This window comes from Spea bombifrons, chromosome 2 (assembly GCF_027358695.1).
Source record: "Spea bombifrons isolate aSpeBom1 chromosome 2, aSpeBom1.2.pri, whole genome shotgun sequence".
NCBI lineage: Eukaryota > Metazoa > Chordata > Amphibia > Anura > Pelobatidae > Spea > Spea bombifrons.
This window is the reverse complement of record NC_071088.1, coordinates 134,558,000-134,580,025: the sequence shown is the minus strand read 5'-3', so window position 1 is coordinate 134,580,025 and position 22,026 is coordinate 134,558,000. Positions and strand designations below refer to the sequence as shown.

Sequence of the window (22,026 nt, the reverse complement as noted above, 5' to 3'; positions counted from 1 at the left end):
AGAATTCCCTGTACTCGTACATATATTTTTTTGCAAGTGATTTAAAAAAAAAAAAAACATAAATTCAAAAATATATATATTTAAGATACAAATAAGTCTATATTAATGGGATTGCGTAGGAGATGGTCAACTGGACGTTTAGACCATGTCAAACTAATTTCCGTGACCCAGTGCCGCCATTATGAAGTCGATAGATAAAGGTGCAGTAGGAGTAGTTAGATAAGTGATCCTGCATAGACACAGGTCAAAGAAGCCTCTTCTCACCTTGGGCAGATCTGGCATGATCTGGGTGGTGCAAGCTTCACTAATCTCCCCAAATCAAGCAGTGTAGCTACTTCCTCAGCTCTAGCAGAATTTCGGGACAGCCTGGCTTGTGGTGAAGATTTTTACAGTAGATCTCTCAAAAACTTAACTTTATCGACTTACTGCACCTGTGAAAATGAAATCGGAATAGGCTTTAATACTGGATTCCGTGTGATTGTTTTAGCGTTAATATAAAATATCTCTAAGCTACATGACAAATAACAAAGCCACTTGTACTTTATTTTTTATACTACTGGCCATTAACTGGGTTCCACCTCAACAATCTAGAACTGATCATAATGTGATAGTCGATGGCTGATGTGTATTAAATTATTTGAATCTGTCGCATTTACACTCTACGGCATCTTTATCAGTCACAGATAGAGGGGAATAGAATTAAATTAGCATTTGGAGAATGGAATATTTTGATTGAAAGCTCTTTTGGACTTTAAATACTAATAATTTACTTAGGAATATTTAATATATCAATGCAAAGCTTACTTAAATATATTGGCCCCCACCTTATCAAAATATGGGTTGCCTATTTATTCATATATCGCTGTTACAAATGACCCACAATTTCTTACCCGAAACTCCACCACTTGCTTCATTCAAGCACTCGTCTCACCATGGATGGACCCTCCTATGAGGCCAACTGTCCTTGTAGCTTCTAGACTCGGGAAAAATGAAGGCAAGGCCGAAAGGCTTGTCACAGCACAGTTAGTTTTTAACCTTAAGCTTTTATAATAATTATAATGTTTAAATTTAAGAATGTGGTTGAAAATAGATTCAATGTCTTTCCATTTCATTTGTGGGAATAATTTCTGTCTAGTCGTCGGTGTAGAGATCTTTAAACGTTACATTATTTAACGTAATTTCTCCATTAAATTATATGCCTATAAATATTTGCATTATTGAAGAACGCCTAGAGTTTTCTTGATTATCATTCTTTTGGGTCATTTTAAAATCCGGAAAGACGAGATCGTGATACGCTATAGTCAAATGTCTTTGGTTATCAGGTTGTGTTTAAATATAGATAACCAATATATGACTTAATGTTTCACATGATAGGTAACATTCCAAAGATATTACTTATGCCCTATGTAATATATATATATAATCTCACACACTTATTTATCTAATTGCTATTAATTGATTTGAAATAATGATTTGAAACAACTTCCTTTAATAGGTTAATCTGAGTTTACATTTTTCACTTGTGGTTCAACCTAAATGGCACATAGGCTACGTTATCCATCAGGAGATCAGGAATTGCCAGCTCTTGGGGATAATACTGGTTTCTCGCAGATAAATTAATCTCAACTTCTGATCCTTGTGTTGTGTATCTGACATTGGTCGGTGAGAGGTCTATGAAGACTGTTCTGTTCTTTCCTACAGAAAAAGGTTAGTATAACACTCTGTGTGTCTATGTGACTAGAAGAGAAATGTCAGACAATGACAATTTCCTCTAACGCATCCGTAGAAGCGGCGAAAGGAGGATACTACCATTTTCCAGATTTAACACCCAAAGACTGGCAGATGTTCGGGGGAGCGGGGGAGGGGGGGAGGGAATCCCATTCCAGGGATTTACCTGCTATACACATAATTACATTTTTGTAATTCTCAAATTCTATTTTTATTTTTTTTAATGGAACACTATATTCCGAGAGGGCCAGGCATCGGTACGTAAAATCCACGGTATTGTATTGTGAAAAGCAACTTAACACCCTCAACACCAACTTTATAAATTGGTCAGATGATATCAGCTGTTCCTCAATAACAATGAAATATTCTGTGTTAATCTGTGTGATTTATAACTCTGTTTACCCAGTTTTTGTTAAAATGATTAACAAGAAAACATAAAAAAAATTTCTTGTGTTTGCTAAACTCTACATTGAATCTGTATTTGTGGTTTGGCTGCGGCAGGCGCTTTCCTTAGTAAAATATAAATGTAATCACTATCAGCTTAGAAGTACAGGGTTCTGGTTTGGCGATTCCGTCACATGACTGGGATAAAGTTTTTTAAATTTTGTAATTTTTTTTTTTTTTTTTTTTTACTAGTACCCTTAAATATGGTAATGAATAAACATCACTAAACCTATCCATGTGCATTCTTTGTTTCAAGCCTTGCGTTATGATTTGTTTGGTAATATCGTTATTTATTAGTCTTGTTAAATATTATTTTAATTACTAACCTTTTATTCCTTTCCAACTAGCATTGCCGTATAACGACAGGAATAGGAAGTAACATCTCCTTTAATCACAACATCTTTGATTCCCCCCCCACCTGTACTAATTTTTAGCTAAAAAAAAATGGCATTATGTATGACCAATATATAAAGAAGTCGGCACCAGACTGTGTAATGCTATATACTAAAGAGTGAGCTACAGACTGTTACCCTGAGAATCTGCCCCATACCTGCTCCGTTTGGGTTCAAAATCTTAAAAACTCCTAAATAAGCCCTAGATACAATGTACTATTTTATATATTTTTTATTTATTGGTGCAACACATTTTTATGTAACTAGTTAAGTTCTAAATGATTTTTAAAGTTTTCTATCGTGGCAGTTTTACTGTACCAGGCTGTCAACTTGTTGAGTCTCTTGACGTGTGTGTCGCGTGCCATGTCTTTTAGGTTGTGTTTCTTTTTCTGTGTTTCGAGTCCGTACATTCACCAAATAGCGCGCTTTTATAAGACACCCACCATAGTGAACCTACCCCCCCGCAGTGAGCGTCTCAAGTGAACTTCAAGTAAGCCCATCTCCCAATAGTATGCGTTAAACATTCTACATTGGCGGCTTTTAGCAGCTGTTTTTAAAGGGGCGTCATAATCTTATCATCAGGGGCGTCTACTTGGAGCTCTCCCTCTTTGGGGGGGGAGTGGTTTTGTGCAGGGGTGGGGCTAGCTCCAGACAGCCTATAGTGAGATGAACTGGGCAGGGAGTAGGCAGAACGTGGGCCGGAGTGGGAGTGGCCAAACATTGCTCCCCTGCCTAGAAAAAGCCGAAGCTATGCTCCTCGGGAGCAGGGAGTTAACCGGTTCACTAAAACATGCAAAATCTGGTAGGGCTCAATGAAATTATTAATTATTATATTATATTATATTACAATGGGTATGCAAACATCCACAATTAAACACACACGTCCCCCGCATACACTGATTTATATGCTTTAACGCTACTCTCCTATATTATGTGTTATTAATAGTTATACAAGAAACACAACTGTCATCTCTCACACTCTATAAGAAAAAAAACAACGTATAATGACAAATATTTTTTCCAAACAACATTGTGCCTTTAATTATGTTAAGATACAGGTTACAAAATCAAGTTATGAGACAATTCAAAGTGTAAAACCGTTCATAGCATTTTCTCATCGGCTTGCGTTTCCTTCCACCCTCCCCCTCCATGTCAAATAGCAACAAATGTATCAATAGGGATTTTGTTTAACACCAACATAAATACATTTCCCATTCCCCAGTCCTATTGGCACAGAAGCACATTTGAGAAAAAAAAAAAACTATTGAGCTTTTCAACCATAGAAATATATACTTTAAGCCATCATGTCTTAATTGTCTGGTGGGGTGGGGAGAAAACCGTTTAGAAATATAATATATTGTGTTTATAATATAGAATAGAAGCATGAGTTGCAATTGAGTTGCGGCTCAGATGAAACATTTCATTCTCGGGGGTTGAGCTATGCGTTATAAAAGCCCAACTCTCAAGAGTTTCTTCTGCCTGGACACCTGTGTTGACCCTGCATAGTTCGCAGTTAAAAATTTTCAGATCTCATGAATGTCATGTAGGTAACTTTACCTTTTTCTGGGCCAGCAGGTGTTTATTGGAGGAGAAACTCAACAGGGCTGGCCATTTTAAAATGCAAGTCAACAAACGCTAACCCTGTCCTTATAACCTGTTATATACCCTGTATATCCTTCATATTTAAAGGTATCTATTGAGTTTTATGACCTGTCAACTGTGGATTCCGTAAGTTTATTGTCCTTCCTGTAAATTACCTTTTTTGCTGCTTTAGATGAATTTTACACCCTAAATCCCTCTAGACTGTAAGCTCTTTGAGCCGGGCCCTCCTCACCTGTTGTCTCTGTTAATCAATTGAATACTGAACATTTTTTTCCTACCTTATTAAAATTATAAGATTATTAAAATCTGGGAAAATTTTTAAAGATTTTTTTTCCCCCTCAATATAACAAAATATAGGTAAATGAGTGGAAACTACTTGGTGGAATGAAAAGAAATTTATCCGGTACAGAGATAAAAACAACCTACAAAAATATTTTTTTAGATTCACAAACATTTATAGTTGGTACTCAAAAAAAAAAAAATATAAAAAAATAATAAAAAAAAATATAATAATAATAATTTAATAATTATTTTACTATGGAAATAAAAAACCTTTTAACCCTTGGGTTAGGGACACTTTTTTTATTTCTTTAAAGGTTTAATAGATACCCCAGCCATCATACACTTTAATACAAATTATAACTGAGGGTGCTCTCCCCATTCACTTGGCTTCAACACATCAACTTGCAACTGCGCATGTGCGGTATACTCTACCATGCCCCTCCATGTGCATGTTCCTATTGATTTTTTTTTAACAAGTAAATATTGTAGTACTTAATGTACTTTTCTATAAATTCATTGTTGAAGGTGCATAAAACTGTAAACTGTCTCCTTAAGTTGCTCAGTTGCGTCCTGTAAATGGCTGGGTCCACTTTGCCAACTATGGCACCAGGTCGGCACTAAAGGGTTGATAACTAAAAGAAAAGTGCGGACCCAAGTCTCAATTGGGGGACTGTCACCTTAAAACAGGGATATCTGGTTCCCTAATCTTACTCATTGCAACTCATGGCTTAGTGAATAAAACCCTAGTTTCTCTCTGTATACTTTTACATAGCTCAGTAAACAGATTGTACAAACATTGGCAATCATAGTACCTGCATTAGTGCAAAATTAACCCCATTCACCACTATTCTGGCTTGATGGATATCACATAGCAACTGCCCCATTGCAGAGAAAGGGTTAATATAAGTGCTAAAATCTAAACATTTTATAGTGCAGATATAGATTGAAAATAATCTTATCTATGTGTTTGCCATCCACCGATACCAGAAAAAATGATGTATGAATGACATATTTAAAATGAATGCATAGATGTATTTAAATGGCATACTGTCAATGTAAAAAAAACAACCTTACTACGTCCAATTGTATGATTGTCATATAAACATTATTTTCAATCCTTAATGGCTCTTGAGTGATATGGAATTATTGATAATAACATTCAATAAAATGTATTATTTGCATAAATTATCATATACAATATCAAATAGAAGCACCAACATTTCCCAAGAGGGAAAATTGTCCATAGAACAGTGACGTATATTGAGTACAATACAAAAAAAGCAAGACTATTAGCCATATACAATCGTGAAATAGGAAAGAAGGTACACGGACCCTGTCATTGAACCTTTCAGTGTAGACTAGATGGGGCCGATAGGGCCAATGGTTCTCATCTGCGTCAAATTCCATGTTTCTGTGATCATTATTGATATTCAATGTAGAATACTGCATATACTATATTAGCTACTGTTTCAATCTAGAATTAGAACAGTAACAAATACGATATAGGTATCTAGATTTAAGATGTTAATGTTTTATCCCAGGAGAGTACATTTGCTATTTGGAACATAGAGGCCAACATGATCATCCCCAATATGGTGGACCCAGATCTGGTTCTTCTAGCTTTATACAGACTGCCAAGATCTGGTTAGCTTCCTCAAGTTTGAACGGAATGTTTCAGTATCCTGAATCTTGGATATTTCGTTATATCAGTAGATACGCTAGTTGTACATTGACCAGACGGAAGACCTAAACAAAGTTCTAGTATCATGGAACGTCCTTAGTTAGGGGTAAAGATCCAACACATTGAAATCATTTAAATATACAAACTTAGCTCTACCGATGGTCCTATCGTAATTTACTGAGGACCAAAGCTTAATATACAAGACTATGCCAAATGTATCACCAGCCTGCCGTGAATGGTTCAACCACAGGGACTCAAGTCAACATCCCGGATTATTACACGTATGACATTCCCGGCGAGACAGAATAACATTGGGATTTCGTGAAGGTACCAATCATGCAGCCGTAAACATCATTTTTTATTTTTGTAGAAACGAACATGCAGTAACCAGAAGCAGCGATCAGGGCAGGTAATGCCCAAGTAGAATGTTCTACCATTAGAAAGTTCTGCTGAGTAGAAAACTAACCGTACATTATTTGAATTATTTAAACTTTTAATGTTCTGAAAGCCAGTGGATCGATGGCAATGTTGTAAAACCTGTTTAAACCCTGTTTCTGTATAAATAAGCAAAAATCTTTTTTATATGTAAAATTATTGATGGGTTATACTCCTTTGGCACGACAAGGGTTATTAATCCTTCACATTCATTCCTTACAATGTTGAATAGTCCACAGTATATGCAATGTATACGCTATATCATTGTATATGCAAACATATCAGCGTTTAGAGATTTATTTGAATTTTTAGTGATTTTATTTGCTACTTAAAAGGAGGAGAAAGGCTAGAATACGAGGCAGGTAATAAGCTGTGACATAATATGAGAAAGTAGTTATTTAATACAAGGCCAGAAGGAGAAAAAGGAGAGAAAGGAGAACAGGAAATAGAGAAGTGAATAGAAAGGATAGAAAAGAGAAAAAAGGAGAGGAGAGAAAGGTGAAAATTAAGAGGAAAGGGAAAAGTTAGGGAAAGTGGAGCAGGAAAAGGACAGAGGATAAGGGGGAGAGAAAGCAGCGATGAATAGGAGAGAAGAGAAAAGGTGGGAAGACCAAAAGAGCAAAAGGAGAGGATGAAAATTAAAACCTTTTCTCTAGCTGTGAACGACATTTTGGATCCCCAGCAGCTTCATCAGAAGAAATAGAAAATGTAGTTATTGTATCTTTACAGATACAGCCTAGTGCAGGAGTTAACAGATTTCACCTGTCCAAAAAAATGCCCAGACCCTCTTCTGGGTAATGCCGGTTTACACGGCCACTGGCCTAGCATTTTCTGAAACATAAAGAGGTAAATCCGGGTCCTGGGACTTGCCTCTAAATTCCAGATGGCTACCTCTGTCCCTAACTATCCAGCCAGATTTGGTTGGCACATTGGACACGATGAAACGGGCAACTGTTCTAAAAAATCACTACAAGTTGTTTCTATATAAAACTATCGCTAAACAGAGCTGAAACCGGTAAAATAAACCAAAATTAGAAAAAATATAATGTTAATGTCTCTAAATTTGGCAAATTGTTGTGCTTAGGAAAGCGGGTAGAAGTAAGGTTATTTTTTAATGCACAACCTGGGCAAAAACAGAACACTTTTTATGAAAGTATACAGAATCCCAAAGATTTTTTTTTCAAAGAAACAAAAACATGTTGTCTCCAAATATATAGTGCTTTTCTTTTTTAATTGTATATTTATTCTATAACTAATTTAGAAAAAAATTAGGACAGGATAATCTTTTTTTTACCATTTTAGTGGCGCATGTGATAAAATAAGGTGTCGCACTTTGGGTGGCAGATGGAGTTGGCACTGAACATAATGCATTTTCTCGTGGTACTGAAAGAGTTAAATATTTAAACAGCATTGTATGTATCATATATGCTAAAATAATCAAGGTTTGGTTCGTTTCTATGCCAAAGAGGTGACCTACAATGTTGCCCAAGCCTCTGGCATGGAAACTGTTAAATTTTCCTGGTAAACGTTAGATGAATGTCCCATGATACATAATAAAATAATAAAAAAAATTCAACACATAATACCCTAGTAACAACAGAGTCACAAGTGAATTAAATAAACAACAACTTCGATACTGTGCAGGAAAATGGACATATCTTGTAGAAATTCCAATTCTTCATAGCATAAATTGATACAAACGCAGTTTTTTTTTGTTGTATTTTTTTTGAAGTGCATCTTTACATGAAGCCCTGTCCGTCGGATCTCCGTGTCGATCTCTGACTTAAAATCTACTACCAAAAAAATAAAAAATGTATCACAGGCACAGGACGATCACCAGTGGCTAAAATAACATATTTATAAACCAAAGCATTAACATTTTATGAGAATTTACTTCTTTTTTTTGGAAACATATTTCGTAACAGTTAATCATAAGATAAATAGATAGATATGGTCTATCTAGGTAAATTAAAAAGAACTAGGACCTTTTAAAGCCTTCACATTGAAGAACAGGGCACACCATGAACGTGCCTTAAAGTTCTGCCAGCTGATCATTTACGAGGGTTGTCTGGACAAATCAACAACTACCAGCAACTTAATCGGGGAGAGAGAACAGGACGTTGAGATGGCTTCTCCAATGGCATGCACATTAATTGGTTTTGTAACGCACGTTAGGCTTATTTTAATCTGTGAACACCAGCTAATGTATAAGCCTGAATATCATCACACGTGGGAGCTGACCCCGAGACTCTTGAAATATTAACCCTTTAAAAGCCCATTGTTACGGTTTTATGTAGTTACTGATTAAATGTGTTCACCAAATAGTCCTAAAGGAAACCATGACTTGTCATTATTAATATATTTAGGACAAGATCAAGGACTGATTAAGGTATGGGAAAAAATTGGGTAGACTAGATTGGCCCGAATGGTTCTTATCTGTCAAAACAGGAATATGAACCATAACGTAGTCACATCAAAAGCAACAACCTGGAGACTTATATATGCCCACAGCCGTGTAGAATAGAAAGGCATCGGCTCCAGCCTTTTCAGAAATGTTAATTATTATAACTAAAAAAAAAAAAAAAAAAAAAAAAAAGGGGGCCCAAAGTTCAAAGGGGATGAGACCATTTTCCCCATAAATACAGAAAATACCGCGAAAATGGCCTAAAAATGTTTTAAAAAATTAAATTACGTCTCCCTTTTTATATTTTAATGTGGAATTGTTGCCCGTGATCTATGTCATTAGGAATTTTAAAACCATAAAGATAACCATAAAGGATAGAATGTTTTTTTTGGCACAGATCCACTGTACTTTTAAAATGTATTTGAATACAAAGTGCACTGTTCCTCTGAATAATTCGTTTTCACTTAAATATTGAAATTGAATTTCAATATTTTTATTTTAAATTTAAATTAGAACATTTTACATACATTTCTAATTTCAATGTATTCTGACAAGGATAACAGATTATTAATATGCAGCCACTAATGTTTTTCTACCACTAATTAGGACATATTCCCATGATGACCTATAGTCCTTGCTTTACGTAAAAACTGATTCAAAGTGCAGATTTATAAGTTAATTTTTAAGTGGTTGATCAATAAATTATTTCTAAACCTGTTAAAATGCTGGAAATATTGCGCACTGCGCTTTAAAATATTATATATTCCATTGTCAATAAATAAAGCCGCATGGCTCAAATATTTAAAAAAAAAAAAATGCAAAAAAACAAACAAAGGCAACAACAAAAATATTTCCATTAAACGCTCATCTCTGACCTGGTGTAGTCATCCTCCACGAGCATGTGCTTTGCGATTGGGGAGTACCTCCCAGGAGAGATGGGAGCTAGGGAGCTCTTGTACTCCAATGTCCCATTGTTGGCGGAACTCAGTATGTGGCTTTCCAGAGGTGGAGAATAGGCTACGATTGAAAGAAGGCAGCCATTAATGTAAGCCTCTGTTTGCACGGCTTATTGGCAAAGGCATCATACCCAAGTGTATGAACTAAATCAAATGGACCCACGTCTACATAACAGACGTACATGCGGTTGGTGTTTTAAATAGGAAATTTGAGTATTTTCTTAATGTATTTACAGTATTTTTTTTCAATCAATACCATTGGCAGATCTGTGTGCCCTAATGGAAAAAATGTTTAGGTGCTGTATGTATACAACACAAGGAATTATTTGTTTTTTTTTTATACACAAGCCAAGGAGTACAATACATATCTTCCGTTTTTAATGTTCTTTTAACTTATTGAAAATTGAAAAATTGAAAATCAGTGTGAGTGGAAGTTTAAAAAGGGTTGGGTAAATTGTACCAAGAGCAGCAATACTTTTAGGCAAGGGTCTATGAGAGTGATGTTTAGGAGTTTGGATATACACATTTCCACATTTGATTGGATGGTAACCATTAAAAAAAATTAAACAATTTAAAGAAAAGTGTACTCATGCATCACAAAGACCGAACACACTTACAGTGAGTGATATCCGGGGGACCGTAGGGATCATTCATATATATGGTTGTAGGTTTCCCCACTTTTAGGTAAACAACGTCAGATGTGTTTTTCAAAATTGCCACTGCCTCTTCATGGGTCACTTCTTCTAGACAGTAGTTATTGACCTTAGAATGGTAAAGACATTAGTTAGATCTTTCGGTATATTCGGTTGAGTGGTCGGTCAGCTGACCAGACAAGACTGAGGTGCATCCCTTTTACCGCTAACAATTTGTCTTTGTCCTGCAAATAGCCAACATATTTAACAATACAGAGGGGGCTGGAAACACCCAAGCTCATTCACTTAAAGGATCCAAAGATAAAAACCATCAAATGTCAACAAATGATTGGCTTAGAGTCTCGTCCGAAAGAACATAAGACAAACAGAAAACCAATAAAAAAAAAGAAAATTATACTTAATTTTAAATTCTTAAAAACATCAAAACCTATGAAGTGTGAGTATTGCATATGTCAAAACGATCCCCATTTGGTGGTCTTACATACAGGGTGGTAGACTAGAAATATATAGAAAGGTTGGTACAATATTATGTTAAAGACCAACATCCACTGAGCAAATTCATTCATCGCTAATGATCCAACTGTAAAGGAATGTGTCCCGGCGATGGCTGTAGGATGTGGTAAAATCCATTTATCTCGACCTCTCACCATGTGGACCCTATAATATTTTCTATAAGATTTCAAATAATGTTTATCTCACCATGAGTAGCCGATCTCCAACTTGTAGTCGACCATCTTTTTGTGCTGCCCCTCCATCAATTATTTTGGTTACGTAAATACTATTATCTCCAGGAATGTGTTGGTTTCCAACTCCTCCGGCAATACTGAATCCCAAACCTAAATATATAATATGTAATATCAACCAATGTGTTCTGGTGTTTGCTGGAGGGTAGAAATGTACTTGCTTTACTATAAGTTATGAAGGACCAGTTTTCTGTGAGACTCTGAGAATGTTTGATTTAACCATTTACTGTACCGTGTTATCGCCTTGGAGAAGCATACTCCCCTACAAACGTATTTTTGTATTGGATACAGTAGTTTATATTGGATTGTTTTTCAACGTTATAGTTATGAAAACTCTCCCATTTTATTCAAATTAAAAGAATTGTGAGATTTTGTATAGAATATTCAACTGTGCAGTACGGAAACAAGGTATAGTCATAAACAGCATCGTAGGCATAGGTTCAAGACATTGGAGGTTCAAGACATTGGAGGTTCAAGACACTTCATAAATGCCTTATCTATTAGAAATAGTGTGAAAGCTTAACAGAAACACCATCATTGAACTGAAAGAATGATTTATTCCACTTTAAGGTGACACAAGTTTTGTGGACAGTAGGGGAATCTTCTGCTCCATTTCAACAGTTTGGAATCTTGTGTTTGTCTGGAACAAGAATCATTTTTTCTATTTATTGCTTTTAAAACCTGAACATTTACCTTAACTTACCCTCTCCAGTAACAATATGTTCTGCATAATCAAGTTTTATTTATTGTCAAGTCCAGTTGAGACACAGGATAGATAACAAACACAGATTGAAATGCGTACGAATCCTCATTCTGTAACATTGTATTCACACGAATGAACGGTGAACGCTAACGTTACCTTTCGGGCCTTTGAATAGTTTGATTTCTACCACAGTTTCCAGAATGGGTCTTCTTCTACGAACATAGAGTCGGACAATAGAACCAGCTTCTTTAAGTGCTTCTACCGCTCTGCTGTGTGAGACTTCAGAAACATCCACTTCATTCACTCGCAGAATGCAGTCGTTGACCCTGGAAAGCAAATAAAATGTCGCCTTTATAATGAACTGAATAACGGAATTACACACGAAATGTAACACCGCTGTCACATCCAATATTGTAAGCAGCTCAGTGAGGTTCCAGATGAGTTACAGCTAAAACTCTTAATTTCATCAAGTTTCCCAGATCCACTGAATATATTTTATAGACCAAAACATTATTTTATATGCCGATAGCAAACATGGAGTCTGTAATCCTAGAGACATATGACTTTCTCTGATTCCCAACATCTACTTTCTAGTTCAGGATATCAAGAATGGAGTTGGGAAGCTGAGCTCCTCTTCTCCAAATCTTAGGTCCTGGATCTAGGTATGTTAAATGCGGGTTAGCTTTGCGGGTGGATTCCACGAGTCTGGGTCTGTTAATTACCCCACTTGTGGGTTGAAACGCGCAGTGAGAAATATAACGGCATCCATCGTGCATCTGGTTCATTTGACTGAAAGGTCACATCTGACCTTGAGCAATCCACAGTCTGAATTAACCATTTGAGTCCCAGAGGAGGTCTGGGTAAATATTTTTTAACATTTTCTACATTCCTTTCATTTTAACCACAACTCCCGTGAATAAAATTTCACTTTTTTTTTTCACATGAAGAAAAACAAAATATATATATATTTTTTTTTTTTTTTTGACAGAACTTAAGTTTTCTACTAGTAGCACCTTGAATGTTGCATCATAGGACACAATATTAAGCTTTAAGTACATTTATTTTAAAAAAGTGACATATATATATATATATATATATATATATTTAATCACACCTCAACCTTTTCGTTTGTTCAGGGGGATTGCAAAAGTGATTTTCCCCACTGAGGCAAGGAGGGTTAAAAGCCTCCCAATAAATTCCTTCAGGGGGACATGGAGCCCATCCTGTACCCTTCCCGTTCCCTCCAGACCTACCTTGTGGTGTTAAGGGTGTAAAGTTAAAAAAAAAACGCCCCCACCCTCCTGGAGAGTCGAGTCGAGTTGATGTGTGTGTTAAAAATACCAAACAACCCTCAGCATTAATTAACCCTTGAGCTACTTGCAAGTAGCAAATACTGTTTAGAACTATAATCCAACTCCCAATTTTCTGGAGGTGCGAGCCACCCCTTACCCTAAGTTAAATAAATAAATAAAGCAGACATTTCAGGCGAGGACATACGAGTGTCTTTGTGAATAGACTCCCCATAAACAGCTTTTTTTGACAAGTGACATTAATTTAAAAAAAAATGATAATTTCGGTTCAAATTGGTTAAAATGTTTCTAGTTCATAAAACTATTTGACTTGTCAAAGAATTTGAGTCGTTGGACTGAATCACCGAGGAAAGATCTCCACATAGCCAGGGGCGCGGCGTGACACTGATGTAGGATGAAGACGTGGCTCTCAGACTCCACACAGCTGATGTTTTCCAAAATGAGTATGCACTGTTGTAAGTGGAGCATCTGTTTACTTTCTTTTTTTTGTGTGCCCTTATGAATCATTCTTGTTAAATAAAAAATAATAAAAAATAATAAAATATATATATATATTATATAGAAATGTATCCTATAGACATGCCACGACACATGTCTAGCATTCAAGTTCAATATTACTGTATGAAGCCGTTTTAGCGGTTGCACTTCTCGTCTGTTCTAGAGAAACAATATGGAATATGAATTCTTGAATCTAAACTTGTGACAACCAAATGTTGAACCTTTAATTTTCACTCAAAGCCTGAAATCTGTAGGAGCCCAAAGCTAGACCTCTAATGGCATGGACTTTTTGTAGTTAGTCCTGTCAAGGTCGATAAGTAGTCTAATAGTTCTCATCTTTGGTCTAAAAGCCACAAGTCTAGGGGGATTTAAAGATGCATGGGACAGGCGTACGGCTCCTGGATCTAAGACGAGACCAACGACTGATGAAGGCTTGAGTCTTTACAGCAGGAGAAACGGGCAGACTAGATGGGGGCCGAATGGGGCAGATTTCTAATAACCTTGTATTTTAATTAGCATATTAGAAATAGGCGGCTGATGACTGGACTGTGGTGATACAGAGAACCCTGTAGACTCTTATTAAGGACTATTTCGAATGCTATGCTAATTCTAGTTCTATGCGTTAAGAGTGACATCATATGAAATAATAATTGTAAATGTAGTTTCTTTGGCCATCATTAAGAAACAGCCAGGTTAATTATGGTCCGGTTATGTGATGGGATCACAAACAACATTTTTAACTCTGCGTTAGATAACTGTCCTTCTGGCACAAGGTATGGAGTTTTGTATATTCTATGTTTACATCGTTTAGTGTTACTCGGGTATCGGGTTCTCTTTCATGGAGACGTAATTAAATGATATAATAATAAATACTAGATTTCGGGGTCCTTAATGGCTATATTTTCTTTTGAAGTGAATTTATGTAATAATAATCTCATCAAATCTCGGCCGTGTCCCCTCTCTCGCTTTCACAAACAGATACGAATTGCATCTTTTATTCATTTCTGAGAACAAAATAATTTAAGCCTTAAGAAATAATCACTGAGATGTGTCTAAACACCGTCCAAATGCTCAAACGCGTGTTATACGGATTGTACATTTATTTTATCAGAAGAAAAAAAAAAAAAGAATGAGGTGCCCGTGTGGCATTGAATGCAATTACCTAGCCTGAATTTATTTTCTTGGCAGAATAAATGCACATAACAGATTTTTAAAACAAAAATAATTTGCATTCTTCATACATTCGTGTCAATTGCTAGATATTCATTAGTAGCTTTGATAAAGAAATGCACATCTGATTATTAATGTAAAAGATAAAAAAAAAAAAGTGTGAGCATTAAACTTTGAAGCCTAAAAACAGGGGAAGAAAACAAAAATATCCTCATTTTCATATTGGCATTTATTCACTAAATGGGGATTTTGCAGAAGAGTTAGGGTTTCATCTCCCAGATACCTCTATGCATTGTGAAGGGTCAGTTAGTTCCTCCTGCAAGAAGAGCTGGCCCTGGATCATGCATAATAAATCACGTTTCTTAAAGATCAGCTTAGTTATTGAACCATGCACTGTAAAGGGCCAGCTCAACCCATCCATCATTCTGGGGCGAGGCTGTCCGAGTTGATCTTTTATAATGCATTATGAAATGTATAACTTAAAACCAAACTCCTGCTTTAATGAATAAGCCTCATATATGTTAACTCTTGGTGGAGAAGAAACCACTGAGAACAAGTCATCTAGATCCTAGGATCTTATCTTGGCCGGCAATTAACAGGTGCAGGGTGGCGAGTCTTATGCCTGTTACTTAGAAAATCATATACAATAAAATGTTTTTTTAAGTTATTTTTTTATTGTATGGGGGTGGGGTGCTGTATATGAAATTGTGTCTCTGTAACCTGAGTTCCTACCTTTTGAGTTCGTTTGTAGGTATTATGTCACCAACTAGAGAAATTCTGTTGCAAATTTCTAAATGAGAGACATCTCAATAGAAATACATTATTCAGATGTAATACATTGTGCCATTATCCTATCCACTAAAATAAGTGGGGTTAATATGGACTTTGACTATTTTGCGTTTGAAATGTTTTTCCCCATCTAGTTATAGACGAGTTGGGGGTCACTTTACCGGAGTCTCCCATCTTCAGCTGCTGCTCCGCCGGGGATAATCTTTGTAATGAATATCCCTGGGTCGTCGCCGACGTGCGGGTTATCTATGCCGCCGGCGATACTAAATCCCAATCCCGAATTACCCTGTGAAATAAAAGAAAGAAAAAAAAAACAAAATATTGATATATCATCAGTTTCTTTAAAACATGGATTTATCAGTATTTTAGGAATAAGAAGCAATATTTGAGATGCCAATAATCAAATGTATAAAAACAATGATTTCTAAAACCAGTTAGGATCCAATACTGGGCTGTGTGATGTCAATGGGTACAATAACACTCAACACCATAATCGCAAAGAATTTCTTGGGTCATAAAATACATATTTCTAGTATTTTTGTTTTTGTAAGGGCCGCAATCTTACCAGCCCACTTGGCTGTACTTACCCCATCAGCAAAGCTGGACATACGACCTATGGGGTACAGCCATAACTAGTAGATAATGGATTATTTATTTTATAATCCTTTCTCTCCTCCAATCTGCCCCCCCTCTTCTTGACTTTTAAAAAATGGGCCACATTTATGTTTAGAAAATAATAAGCTAGTAAAATAACTTAGTGTAATAATTTTCATGATGCAGGACTAAATTGGATCGTCTGATTTATGCTTTCAATGGTTTATAGATAAGCCTTGTCTTTAAGGACAAAGGGAACTGAAAATCCATATTTCAGGTTTATTTTTACCCTGGTTTTTGAATAAATGACCCCAAATAAAGCTTCATTTGTCTTCCTTAAGTGGGCAGGGAGATGCAATTCTGTAAATCAATCTCAAAAGCCACATCATTTTTGTTCTAAATTCTCCTTTAACAAAACAAATAATCCCGCGGCATTGATTTTTGCCGAGAATGGATGGGAGCGGCGTCTACCGAAATTGAAACGGTTGATTTTGGCAAACAAAGTAAAAACTACTGAAAGTGATATTTTCCAAGCTCTGTTTATTCTGTTAAGAATCAATCGATAAATCTGACCTTTTTTTTTTTTTTTTTTTTTTTTTTTTAGTAGCTGCAGACTTTGCTATTAAAGTAAAGCGGAGTTTTTCATTAGCGGGTGCTTATGGGGTCCATTATTTAAAATACAATAACCTATTTACTGGACACATTTCCTAATTGCCAGCTGGGTAAATGATACTTAATGATTTCCCTGAAAAAAAAAGGATAAACTGTGCCCAGTGTTAAAAATAAATAAATAAATAAATTAAAAAAAAATTAACTCTTGAAAAGTCTGGGATGCTTTTAAAAGGCCCTGGTAATATTAGCATGGCGTAGATGTATATTTGCCTTGAAAAGAAACATTTTTATACAATAATATAAGTCCTGCACATACTTTAAGCTTCTGTGGTTATTGTCTCGGTTAAATACCAGGGAGAAGAGGTGTCTCAGTTTCTATGGGCCCTGATTTAAATGAATTTAGGGGCCCCATATTAGTTATGGTGATCAATCTGCTTACAATGTAAGTTCTGCACATACTTTAAGTGTCTTTTTTTTTTTTTTAAGAGATTAATAATCTTTTTTTTGTTTTTTTACAATTCACTTATTGTTTTATATTTTTATTCTTAAAATTTTCTTTTGAGAATCACCACCGCCTACTCTAGACCTTTGAGAGTGACTCCATGAAAGCCATAGAGAGTATGCAAACTAATAGTACACTACTATGGGAGTTAGCAGGGCAGCTGAACGTTTCATCTGGATGTTCTCACTATGCATCAAGAAGGACCATCTCACTTTGGATCTACAACGAGTGAAATTAAGCTGGCCCTGCTTGATGCATACTTAAAGGTTCTGGTCCAACTACTGTTCTGAATTTCTAATCCAACATTAGAAACAATGTTCCTAGTTCTTTTGACTGTCCAAACTGTTCCAAAAACAGTTGTCTGCGTTTGCTTCATGTTTTGTAAAGCTGGGCCATCAGAAGACCTTCAAGAAGTTGAGAGGCTCACTAAGGATGGCCCCTCATTATGCATAGTGATGTTAAAGACCAGCAATGGAGGAAGCAAAGAGGGGTTGGTGGTGTGAGGTTGCAGATAAATTTGTGTAGATGCGAGTTTACCAAAAGTCTATAACATTTCCATAAGAACGATAAATCATTTTTAAATTACAGCTGAACAAACACTGCGTAAAAACAGGAAACAAAGTGCGTATTAAAATAACCTTAAAATTAACTAAATAAAACTTGAAAATCTAAAAGAAAAGGAGTCTGTTACTCCCCAGCTATGTCACAGGTCAAAAAAAGATAACATGAGGGAACCATTAGGTAAATCTCAGAGAAGGTCCAGTTTGCAGTATACTGTCCTTTTTAATGCAAAGCTTATTCCTCTGGTACTAGTGGTTTTGGGGTTAGGTTAAAAACATTATTCTGGTGCAAAGCATTGCAATCACTATAGCAACTGGAATGTTTGTGCTGATGCTTTACTTTTACCAATTTGCCCTAGAATGGTTCCCTATGCGCAGTGTAAATGCTTGAAATCAAGCCGGCTCCATTATTATTATATACTATTGATTCTTAATGAGTAACATAGATTACAGACATTAGAAATATAAATATGAATTCCACGTAATGAAGATGTTAAAATGAATTATGAAAGTGATTAGCGTGGGTTCGTTTTAAGCGGAAGATAAACCAAGTCGGGCTTGTGGGATTTTATGGTTATGCGTGAAATATCTCGCAGCTTTTAAACAACTCTCCTGTGAATCGCTGCGATATGATTTGGTGCTGAATGCGCCCCTAATGAGTTTTAATGCGGCAAGGATGCCATTTCTAATGACTCACAAATAAAACATTGTTTTGTATGGGAAATAAAACACTTTTTGACTTATAGAATCTGAAAGAATACGGTGTTGGAACAATGTGTTTAAAGAAGTAACATGGCATCTCAAATCCTAGGTGTATCAGTGAAATACCTATTGCCATGGAGGAAAATTACAAACCTTTTGCCTGGGTGGGATAGGCTGTGGTCATGGGGTGGTTAGATGGACCATCTGCCTATCTTGCCCTTCTGGCCACCTCAGCGTCAGTGGATAGCAAGGTGGCCACACGGACCTCTATCTAGTCACAGTATGGAGGATGGTGAGGATCTTTCTGACTGTCCCGTGATCCCCGCTGCCAGTAAAAGCGGGAGATTAGGGCAGCTCTGCGGGGCAAAGCCTGAAAATTATGACAATAGGCACCTATGGGAGTGCAGGAAGTGGCAAACTGTTACATTGTATCAGAACAGTCTCCTGAACCATTAAAGCCTGAACCAGGAAAGGCATTGCGATAATTATTAATGTCCCAAGTCAGAGATCGAGCACGTTACAAAAAAGACGTATTTTCAGCCTAAATGACTACTTATAGATTTTCACTTATATCCAGAAACCTACAGATAATTAAAGTTACGAGGAAGTCAGATACTTTGTAATCTCGCCGTCCAAGGATAACAATAATTCAGTAGTCATTGATGTTATGTCCGTGTGCTGGATGGGATTGTGGGCATTTTTGAGACTGCAACTGGATTGTGTCATCAAAATATGATTATTTAGACTAACATTTCATTTTTAAAAGGCACGGAGGATCCATTGAATTTGTTTTTGGAAATATTATTATGAAAGTCTTTATTATTTTTCAGTATTCTAAAAAGCTTCTAAGCTAAAGATAAAATGTTCTAAAAAATGACAAAACAATAAATGATGAAACAAGATGAGGTGGGACCCTGGGGCAACACTGCTTTATAAACCACACAAGTTACAGCAGGAGCCGGCTTGGGATTGGAAAGTCGGTTATATCCCCAGGAATCATGTTTAAAGGGCAAAGGAAGGGGACCTCAGACAAAGGTATGGGGGATTCCTATGTAAAGCAAGGTTTTGTTCCCAAAAAATTGCATGAACTGTTTCACAGCTAAGTGAATGTCCAAATACAACCAAATCAGAGCATGAAGAGTAATCCTTAGATGGATGTCACAGAAACTGAGTTACTGCTTTTCTTCTGGTACTTCACTGGTATTCACTATGACTCCATTTAAGAGACACAGCACCGCATACTGACATCCATGCACGTAGATCCATAACCCTTTACTGTAAAGAGTATCTCTGCTTCTGTGACTGCAGGCTGCTGGTTGGGGGATCCTGGCATTGACTCCGAGCCTTGCCTTTTCTTTACAAGCAGCAAGTCACGTAGTGTCCCCTCTCCTACTCACTAAATAAATGAGGCCTGTCTCACTAAAGAAATAAAGATGCTCCCTCTGCCATCACCGATCATACTCCAGAGATGGAGTCTGTCAACGACACTGCAAATACCCCTGCTGGAAGAGACGGACCCCATGGACTAAATGGCCCCATATGAGACGCACCTCAGCCTTCACATCAACCACTGTGTGTGCTGTGCAGACAAATCTCTAAATGACATAACAGCAACTTGCTGCTGTGTTAGTGCCACTTTTGCCCCATTGTTATTTGCCGCTGCCGAAAGCCGTAGCCAAGATGCACTCAAATAATGCATATGATCAATACTAATTGATCACAAAAAACAGAAGTCATCATCTGGCCATCTACTCATGTCGCCTCACTATCTCTGCTGCTAACATTCAGCTCCTGATTTCTTTTTCATAAATCTCAATATCCTAGCCCCCCCCCCATGGCATACACTTGCGAGAAGCAAAGAAACTCCCGTCTTTATTCATGTGGACGTAGCTGGGAAAATTCCCAGGTAAGTCAACGTCAATTAAGTGTCTGAAAGCTTTCCTGCTTTCATCTGGGACACTAACTCAACCTGGCAAACGGTGATATTAATCAATTAATTTTCCACTCAACACAAATATACTGTATATACTCAGTAAACTTTGCACTTAACATATATCTCGCAAAATATCCCACCTATAGAAAAATAATCCTGTATTCTTAATTAACAAACATGGACGCTAAAAGTTAAGAAATCAACTTATGTAAAAAAAAAAAAAAAAAAAAATGTATCAAAACCTCATTACTTTTCTTAAACTTACCCGCTCCAATGTAATTTCTTCAAATTCATATTCAATCTCTGAGCCGTTGATCTAGAAACAAACATAATTCTATTAGCATATACATTTCCACAGAGAGGAAAACCAATATTTTGAGCCATATTGAGAACCAGGGCTTTACAAAACTGAGATAAGTAAACATAATAAATAAAATACAATGTTCTATCACTGAAAAAACAGAAAGAAGTAAAAATCCTTAATACGCCATTCCATTAACCTTGGGATTTCAAGATTTTCGTTTGTTAATTTCAGGATTTTCAGTCGTATAACAGAACACAAATATCAATAATAGAAAAGTTAACATTTTATTTTGAACAAAAAGTAAAAACAAAACCAAAAGGGATATCCTATAAACAATTGTCCAAGTTATGTCTGTGAAAGAGGGGAATTCTGCAGAACAGGTGGGACACACACGCATTCACACACACACATTCACACACGCATTCACACACACGCATTCACACACACGCATTCACACACACGCATTCACACACACGCATTCACACACACGCATTCACACACACACATTCACACGCATTCACATACATTACTTGGCTATCATGTGCATTAAAGTGAATAGGATGGTCCCTTTAATTTTTTGTTGTTAGAGTGGTGGGGTAAGTTGGGTCACTGGGTGTCCATTAATGGAACTTTATCTCTAGTTACTATTAGTCCTCATAAGTGTCCACTGAAGCCCTGTTAAGCTGAAAGCAAATTACATTTTAAAAATAACCCTGTGGCTATTAATCCTAGTCAACCTCATTATAAAATCGCCATCACCTAAATTATTATATTAGTGTGCCATTGTGGGACAATCGTGTATGTGACGTCACACATGACGTCACCCACTATATGCAGGTGGTGGTGTGATATCATGGGACGGTCCACCAATAGAATACCTTGTGTCTTTCTTTCTAAGCTACAAGCAGTACCAATAAACAGAGCAAATCATGGGACAACCAAGACTGTCTGGCAAACCCAGAACGGGTCACAAAGAAAAGTACGCACCCTAAATTAAGTGTTAAAGATCTAGCAGGCACCCCTGGTGAG

At 36.5% G+C, this 22,026-nt stretch overlaps 1 protein-coding gene across 1 annotated transcript in view; it reads right to left on the bottom strand.

Moving 5' to 3' along the window:
* DLG2 (discs large MAGUK scaffold protein 2) overlaps positions 1-22,026 on the bottom strand; it is a 320,377-nt gene that overhangs the window by 157,947 nt on the left and 140,404 nt on the right. Inside the window, exons 4-9 of the mRNA XM_053456582.1 lie at positions 20,959-21,009; positions 15,952-16,076; positions 12,180-12,349; positions 11,277-11,413; positions 10,542-10,686; positions 9,844-9,985 (exon numbers count right to left, since the gene is read on the bottom strand). Of these exons, the coding sequence (XP_053312557.1) occupies positions 9,844-9,985; positions 10,542-10,686; positions 11,277-11,413; positions 12,180-12,349; positions 15,952-16,076; positions 20,959-21,009 (770 nt within the window). The remainder of the gene's footprint in view (positions 1-9,843; positions 9,986-10,541; positions 10,687-11,276; positions 11,414-12,179; positions 12,350-15,951; positions 16,077-20,958; positions 21,010-22,026) is intronic.